General features: G+C 51.4%; 1 protein-coding gene across 2 annotated transcripts; it reads left to right on the top strand.

The window, feature by feature from the left end:
* Positions 1-219: 219 nt before the first annotated feature.
* Positions 220-7,972, top strand: RRP7A (ribosomal RNA processing 7 homolog A). Of its 2 annotated transcripts, XM_030547841.1 has the most exons (7): positions 226-351; positions 1,707-1,849; positions 4,092-4,217; positions 4,466-4,589; positions 5,638-5,735; positions 6,293-6,491; positions 7,404-7,972. In XM_030547841.1, exons 1-7 carry the CDS (start codon positions 288-290, stop codon positions 7,487-7,489), a joined length of 840 nt encoding a protein of 279 aa, XP_030403701.1. In that variant the 5' UTR covers positions 226-287; the 3' UTR covers positions 7,490-7,972. The 2 variants fall into 2 exon arrangements, with proteins under 2 accessions (XP_030403705.1, XP_030403701.1); XM_030547845.1 differs by lacking the exon at positions 4,092-4,217 and having other exon boundaries at positions 220-351.
* Positions 7,973-8,351: the final 379 nt, after the last annotated feature.

Here is an 8,351-nt window from a genome sequence, read left to right as displayed (position 1 = left end):
GGGTGAGGCCCTCTATTTACCCGACCCCCCGTGCACGCTCTGACTCCACCCAGTCCGGCGCTGGCAGAGGCCTCCCTGCGAGACGGCCGCGCCTGTGCCAGCAGCACCCTGACTGCGCGCGCTCCCCCGCTGCGCCCCGTGCTTCGCCGTTCTCCGGAAGCCCCGCCCCCTGCCCAGTCACTGCGTGACGCCAGCTCCCCCGGCGCGAAGGAACTACAGCTCCCGGCGGCCTCTGCGCGCCTCGGCGTCCTGGCTGCTGAGCCAACGTCACCTACTGGGAAATTAAGATGGCGGCCGGCAAGAGGGAGCATGTGACTAGCGCGGACGCCGGGGCACCGGCGGGCTACACAGGTAAGCAGCTGGGGGAGGGGCCTGCGGCGGGGACGGGGCACGGGTTTAAAGGGGGGGACCTCTAGCCTGAAATCCCGGGGTGCCCCCGTCCCCAGCGTATCCACAGGGGCTGATCCAGCCCAGTCCCCCCCTGGCGCGCCCCCTGGGCCCCGGTTCTCGCACGCGCCCGTTGCCGCTGCCTGTGTCGGGCGCTGGTTGCTCCGCACGCTGCTGTCCTGCCCCGAGCCGAGCGCGTGGTGCATCGCCTGCAAGTGGCAGGGCCCCGATCCCGCGGCACCTTCCCTGGCCTGCGCCACAGCACGTCCAGCAGCTCCTGTGGCATGAGCAGGGATCCCAGTTTTCTGTGATGACACCAACCCCCTCCCCCCAATCTTGGTTAAAAAAACCCATTAAAGTCCGTCAAGTGTCAGAGGGGTAGCCGTGTTAGTCTAGATCTGTAAAAAGCGACAGAGTCCTGTGGCACCTTATAGACCAACAGACGTATTGGAGCCACGAAAGCTCATGCTCCAGTACGTCTGTTAGTCTATAAGGTGCCACAGGACTCTTTGTTGATTTTTACATAAAAATCCATGTTTTTTTCCCCATGATGAACATGAAATGCTGAACTTAATTGTCCCTAGCCACATTATGTGCAGGTATCAGTTGAACACAATATTTTACTGATATATTTACAATTTTTAAACAAGCTTGAAGCCTATGGGTACCATCAGTTATTATAACAAAATTAATAGACTTGCTGTCTGGCCACCTAGCTCTGAAGGCAATACCATACCAAGCCAGCTTTACTTCTGTGCTGGTGCTGCCTTCAGAGCTGGGTGCCAGGCCAGCAGCTGCTGCTCTCTACTCTGCCTTCAGAGCTGGGTGGCTGGAGAGTGGTGGCTGCTAGCCAAGCACCCAGCTCTGAATGCAGTGCTGCCACCAGCAGCTTTTCATGCTCTCCTCCCCTCCAGAATACATTCCATTCACCCACCTACCCTCAGTTTGAGAACCTGTGGAATAAGTGATACTGGTACTTTCAGTAAAAGTTAGTTAATGTTTTTATTTTTTCACAGAATTTAAAATTTAAAGAGTCTCTGTAAAAATGCAAATTCCATGTTTTTCTGTAAGAAATGGATTTCTAGTATTCCTGGCTGAGTAAAGCACTTTGCACCTTGACACACTTTCCTGAGTTGTCAGGACTGGTGGGTGTTGGGGGAGATCTGGAGATTTATTTGTGGGAGCCAGGTAGAACCTGATTAGGCAATGAAGTCAGCAACTAATGGTGTTGCCTCCTAAAATGTTTTCTGGAACTTGATGCTCTGCTGAAGTCAGTTGCTGTAAATTGCTACATCTCTTTAAAAATTGTCCCATTTTAGCCATTCCAGTTAAGCTTTCTGAGAAGCAACAGTCGCCTCACTACCTGTATGTGAAGGAGCACAAAGTCCGAGAAGGCACCGATACTACCTACCCTCCAAACCGTACTCTCTTTGTCCTTAATATCCCCCCATATTGCACAAAGGTGAGTTGTTGGTAGGGTTGCCAACTTTGCTTGGACAAATTCCTGGAAATTTCATCACATGACATAATCTTTAATTCCTGGAAACTCTAGGACAATCCGCAAGGATTGGCAACCCTAGCTGTTGGGCTGGAAGAAGTTATGAAAGAAATACGTGAATGTGGTCTTTTTACTGGGGGCTGGAGCATAACAAGAAGAGCAGAGTGTGATGCTGTAACAAGTACAGTAACTCCTCACTTAACATTGCCCTGGTTAAAGTTGTTTCATTGTTACGTCGCTGGTCAATTAGGGAACGTGCCCATTTAAAGTTGCGCGGTGCTCCCTTATAACGTTTAGCAGCCACTTGCGTTGTCCACTGGTTGCAGGAAGAGCAGCCCATTGGATCTAGCTGGTGCGGGCTTGGAAGCAGGGTGGGCGGGCGGGCGAGCAGGAAGCCTCCCTATCAGCTCCCCACTGCCCTAAGTTCTCTGTGCAGCAGCCGCCCAGCAGGCTATTGATTGCCGGGCACTTCAGCTGTCCCTCCCCCCACTGCCATGTGCTGCTCCTGCGCTCTGCCTTGGAGTTGCTCCCGGGAGCTTCCTGCTTGCTGGGCGGGGGGAAGAGGGGTGTTAATGTCAGGGTGTCCCCCTAGCCCTGCCCCCTACTCCTGTACCCTATCTCCACGGAGTGGAGGGGGGAACAACACGACAGGACTTGGGACGGAGGGAGCTTGCTGGCAGCAGCTGCTGTCTCAACTTGCTGATCTACTTAAAAAGGCAGTGTACTTAAAGGGGCAGTGCATGTCTGTCTGTCTCTCACACACCCACCATGTGTGTGTCTCTCTCTCTCTCTCTCAGACACACACACACAGTATATGTATATTTATTTATTTCACTGGAACCTAACAGCCCTCCCCCCCTTTACATTAATTCTTATGGGGAAATTGGATTTGCTTAACATCATTTTGCTTAAAATAGCATTTTTCAGGAACATAACTACAAAGTTAAGTGAGGAGTTACTGTATGTTAGTACGTGTATGGGAGAGCTGTACAAACTAAACAGTGGTGCAGGGGAAGGGTGATGATGACTTAAGAAAGGCCGTGCTTCCCTCTGAGGCTTTGTCTAGAATAAGGAAAAATGTGTTTTGTTTGTTAGCTAACCCCACTTGAAATGCCACTTGGGATCTAGTGTAGGTGCAGTTTAATACCTTTAAACCCACGTTAGCTAGTCAAAGACAACCATAGCATGGAGCCAAAAGTTCACCTTGACTAGCTAACGAGTTTTTGTAAAATCACCCTTTGTCCTCGTTACAAGTTACAGGGGGATCACTGAAGCCCATGTCTTCCTTCTTGCCTGTAGGAAAGGTAAATTTGCCTGGTGCTTCTCCCATCTTGTGACATATCCAGTAACCGTGGGGAGTTGCTACAGATTTGCCCACGCAACCTCCTTAACCTCAAGGGAGCTGCAGTGCTTCTGGAGCTTATTGATCCTACAAGGCAGAAGTCTAGGGACTCTGTTACACCAGTTCCACAAGGAAACTGGTGTAAGTTTGTTCAGTTAGCCCAGAGTTGTAGGATATCATTGCTTTTAAAGGTACAACTGATAGACCATCTCACTGACCAAAGGGCTTCACAGGAGCTGGGTTTGATCTTCATTCCAATCTCACTCCTAAATGTGTCTTTGCTTCAAAAGTTTGTGCATGCTTTTAGGCCATGATGCAGCTACACAGAAGTAGAAGCTGATGCAGATGCAGCTCAGACGTTCTTGGCACTGTTTTCTGAAAATCTGCTGGGAGCAGATGTTTCTTAACAGTGATGAAAACACGTGCGCCCTGTGCTCACTATAATTTATCCCAGAGCAGTTGCACCACTATTTGAAAACAGGTACAAAACTTGAGTGCGGACACTCCCCTGTGGGCTGAGAGCCTAGATCTGGCTCCCTCATGGTAGGTATGCTACCAGATGGGGGACCCAGGCGAGGGTGTCTTGCTCCTTGATCCACCAGTTGCAGGAAACATTGTGAGGCGTCAAACTCACATGTGAGGGGAATGGCAGAGGGCTTTCTTGTCACTCAGCATTGACAGCTGCAGATGAGCACAGGGAGACTGTTATAAACCATTCTCAGCTGGGAGGATGGTGATGGCTGCAGTGTGGAATCTTTGGAAGTAGGGGGGAAATGGGGTATCTACAGACTGTAGCCCCCATCTTCCAAGGGAAGGGCACACAGGTGAGCCCTGGTCACCTTTTTTCCTCTCCCTTGTATTAAGGCATGTCTGTTCAGGCTGTTTTCCTGCTGCTCGTCTGTCCAGTATGTGAACGTGTGTGAGAAACCGGGGCCACGAGAGAAACCAGAGGCACCCAAGTCCAAATTCTTCAATCTCAAGACAGTTCTGGTAACGCTCAGGGAGACTCTGAGAAGAGCAGAGGGAAAGGGGGCATGTTGTAGGGGCTCGGACGGGAAGAAACCTGAGGTGTTGGTGGGGAAAGAGGCCTCCTGAGGGATTCTTCAATTTGTTTAACTCTCTCCTGGGAACCCTAGTGCTGGCTGCAGACTTATTTCTCTAATAAAGCCGCTCGTTCTGTGGTACTGCTCGTTCTGAGCTGATTGGTCACTGACTGTAATGCACTACCTTTTCCCTAGGGATTTCGAGTGGCTTACGTGGTGTTTAAGAATCCAGCTGGGGTACAGGCAGCCAAGTCCCTATCTCTGCAGGGCCCTCATGTGATATCTTCAGAGAGTCACCCCGTGAAAACCGGTATCCACAGTAAGTCACCTTCTGCTCTCCAGACTTGTCAATGGGAGGGTGTATCAGAGAGGTGTCTCATCCTGGCTATACCCCACGCCATAACAGTGCCATCCAGGTTGTGTGTCAGTCACCCCTCAACAGTGATTCTCACATGCCCCATGTTGAGCTGGGAGTTGTCCAGCATTTCCCCTGTCCCTCCTCCTTTTGTTCTGCATTCCCTGTATTCCTCACTTACCCCACATGGAACTTCTCACACTAGTGGAAGGACCTAGTTCCTGATCACAGGCTCCATAACCAGCTGCTCTGGAAGGGGTGGGGAGGTCCACAAGGGAGTTGCAGTTGTCACCCCTATATGATGCCTTTGTCATTCAAGTGGTTGTGTGGCCCTTATCCATAGTCTTTCAGTATCTTCTCTGGTTTGGGGGAGTTGGCCTTGACTTGCTTATAACTGAGAATGAGACTAGTCCCCATTCCTATGGCACTATGCATTGAAAATCACAGTGTGTTTTACTGACTTAATGAACTATCCAGCTGGGAGCACAGTCCATGGCAGAGCCAGGATTTCCTGTGGTTTGGCACCTCCTGCTGATGCTGACATCTTTGCTTTAGGTTTAGAAGGATGTGATGCACTTTAAGGAGATGCTAGGTCCTCACAGCAGAGGATGTTAAATTTGAACTCTGAATGTTTAGGGCCCTGGCTGGCTTGTGTAGCGGAGCATGGAGCTACTCTGCTCTGACACTGGGTTCTTCCCAGCCCTAGACGTGAGTGGCTATCTGCTATTCTCATCACACAGATGTTCATTGGCCTGTGTGAAAAGAGCTGACCGACATCAGCCCAGATCATGGTGAGAAAGGTGCCTGGGCCCCACAAACCACTGTGGCCACATTTGTCAATCACTGGCTCCCTTGCTGGCCATCTTAGCAGGCAGGCCCTGGAGTGATGACTTGGAGACTGAGCACCTCTCTGGTACCTAGAATTGTTCTGTCCAGGGCTGCATTGAGGTATCTTGTTGTGGGGTAGGCTCACTGGAGAGGCAGCTGCTGACCTCTTCTCTCCTTGTCTCAGAGTGGATTGCTCGTTATGCAGCTTCAGTGGTGGATCCAGCAGAGCTGAAGGCTGAAGTGGACGCTTTCATGCAAACCTATGATAAGAAAATAGCAGAGGTAGGAAGGGCTGATGAGATAAACCAGGCATGGGATTCTCTGCGCCTAGCAAGTCCTTGGGGATTGTCATTGTTGACTGGCCTGTTCCTGTTGGACAGAGCAGCTCTTTGCGCAGCAGCAGGAATGCCCGAGTCTTCCAGTGTTTCACATGCTGTCAGTTTGTCCACGCTCTTTATCGGGGTGGCTGGCTGGGCAAGGCCTCCTGTTTGGGTCCAGGGTTTCTGTCTCCCAGTTGCTGGCAGGCAGTGCACAGGCACTTGGTCTGACCAGGTTCCATTATCCTCCCCACAAGCTGTGGTATAGTTACCACAAACACACCAGCTCTTGGATGCCCACATCCTCAGCCACTTTGTATCACAATTCTACAGCTCCCTCAGAACACCACTGTGGGCCTTCTCGCATGGCAGAGCAGCAGGTGCTGGGATTCTCCATGCCCTTGGGGTGTGAGGGAGGTGTTTGTTGGGTGACAGCCTCAAGAAGCTGTTGTGGAGCGGAACCAGTCGGCTCATGACAGGTTTGGACTAAGCTGCATTTTCTCCCTCATCCTTCTCACCTAGGAAGAAGCCAAAGCGAAGAAGGAGGAGGGTATTCCGGATGAGGAGGGTTGGGTGAAGGTGACACGGAAAGGCCGAAGGCCTGGACTCCCCCGGACAGAGGCTGCCAGCTTGCGGGTGCTGGAGAGGGAGAAGCGAAAAAGAGCACGCAAGGAGCTGCTCAACTTCTATGCCTGGCAGCATCGAGAGACCAAGAGAGAAAGTGAGTTGTGTAGGCAGGGGTGACTACCTCCTTGTTCCCCAGCATCACAGTCTGAACACCCCACCTGTCCAGGTTGGTTGTCACCAACACTGTGACAGGTGAGAGTGGCCACCAGGCACAGAATTCCAGGCACAGCTGCAGGACAGCCAGTCACACCACTTCAGGCTGCGATCCTGTCAGATCTTGGAAGCTAAATGGGGTTGGTTCTGGTCAGTATTTGGATGGGAGACCTTTGCGGAAAACCTGGAGAAGTGGTGTTGATTCAAATGGTTGCATTTTCCCTTTCTGAATTTGTGCAGAAGCAATACCCAGAAGAATGCTGTGGGGAGCTTGGGTTGCTATCTGAATGGTACATGATCATGAGATCTTTGTCTTGTCCTCATTGATTTGATTCCATGCCAGTCTTTGTAAGAACACGTTTGTTAGCACCCGTATCCTTTCCAAATTTCCACTACATGCATCGGATGAAGTGGGTATTCACCCACAAAAGCTCATGCTCCAATACATCTGTTAGTCTATAAGGTGCCACAGGACTATTTGCTGCTTTGTGTTCTCTCTGTTTCCCTTGAATTCCCAGTGAATATTATTTTCACTGGCTGCATATAGGCAGCTGTGTTAAAGTAAACAGCGACATGTTCCACCGCAGATGGAACTGCAGCACAGCGGTAAACGAGTGAGTCCCTATATATGCAGTTCTAAATTCAGCACTGATGCAATGGGAATTGCACCACTTAACTGAAGTGGCTGTTGAGCCTGCTTGTGCTGGGATCGAACTTGCTTCCCAGTAAGTAAAGAGCTTTTGAGAGCCGCCAGGGTACAAAGCTCTCAAGCAAGGTAAATTTGCTGCTCTTGGTAACGTGGCCATGCCCATCCCGGTCTTGCCATACCCAACCTCCCTCTTTGTCCTTTCAGACATAGCTCAGCTGAGAAAGAAGTTTGAGGAGGACAAGCAGAGGATTGCGCTGATGCGGGCCCAGCGCAAGTTCCGGCCATACTGAGCCACTCTGGGCGTTGCCACGTCCTTGGATGTTTCTGTGGGAGGACGCATTGAGAAGTTTACAGACAGAGCCTGCTGAGGGGCCTCTAGGAAGTGCAGTGACACCGATTTGTTCCCTCTGCGGTAACCTGGGCCCTCAATGAGAAATCCCCAGTGGTTACAAGTAGAGGGTTGGGTGGAGCTCTTTGTCTGCTGAATATGCCTTTAGTGGCAGTGAGCCCAGCAGAGACTCCCATTAGCATGACTCATGTGCAGTTCAGAGGCTGCAGCCCCTCCTGTGCTCAGTGGAATGGGGTCCTCCTGTAACCAGCCTTCACCTTCTATCTTACTGCAGTCTCCTCTGGACACCCGTCTTAAACCAGATCCCCCAGCAAGGGATGGGACCCACCCCCACTCCTGGACAACTGCAGGAGGGCTGCTGCTGAATCAAAGGCAGCAGATGTCTACTGTATGTGAATTGTGAATAAACTTCCCGTTTCCTATGTGCCGCCTTATTGCCCTTGTCAGCCGTCAGCTAGCAGCTCTCCACAGGCCTGCTTGAGTAGATAACAGGGCAGAATACACTACATAGTGTGTGCTGGGCAGAGCTTCTGCCCTAATCTAGGCCAAGCTAGTGTGTTGACTGCTGCGGTGAGCCTCCCCACCCCCTGGGGGAGGGGAAGTGAGGCCCTGTGGAAAGAGGGGAGAATGCTCCTGTCCCCCTGAGGCCGTGCCATGTGGCAGTTTTTCAGAGCACTGGGCTGGTGCCTGCAGGCTTACAAGGCAGGTGTTCATGCTTCCCTCCCTGCTGTCATGAGCCTCCTGCTTGTTGCCTTTAGGGCACTGAGCTGCTCTGGCTTATCCTCTGTTTCAGTACATTCACA

This window comes from Gopherus evgoodei, chromosome 1 (assembly GCF_007399415.2).
Source record: "Gopherus evgoodei ecotype Sinaloan lineage chromosome 1, rGopEvg1_v1.p, whole genome shotgun sequence".
In the NCBI taxonomy this organism is placed as follows: domain Eukaryota; kingdom Metazoa; phylum Chordata; order Testudines; family Testudinidae; genus Gopherus; species Gopherus evgoodei.
Note: the sequence above shows the minus strand (reverse complement) of the source record. Positions and strands in the feature narration are given on the sequence as shown.

What these genes read in the sequence shown, in the direction of transcription:
- RRP7A (XM_030547841.1), top strand. Translation starts at nt 288, where the DNA reads ATGGCGGCCGGCAAGAGGGAGCATGTGACTAGCGCGGACGCCGGGGCA. An exon ending in TCCCCCCATATTGCACAAAG is followed by an intron (nt 1,850 to 4,091) that starts GTGAGTTGTTGG and finishes CCTTGTATTAAG; the next exon opens with GCATGTCTGTTCAGGCTGTT. An exon ending in ATGATAAGAAAATAGCAGAG is followed by an intron (nt 5,736 to 6,292) that starts GTAGGAAGGGCT and finishes CTTCTCACCTAG; the next exon opens with GAAGAAGCCAAAGCGAAGAA.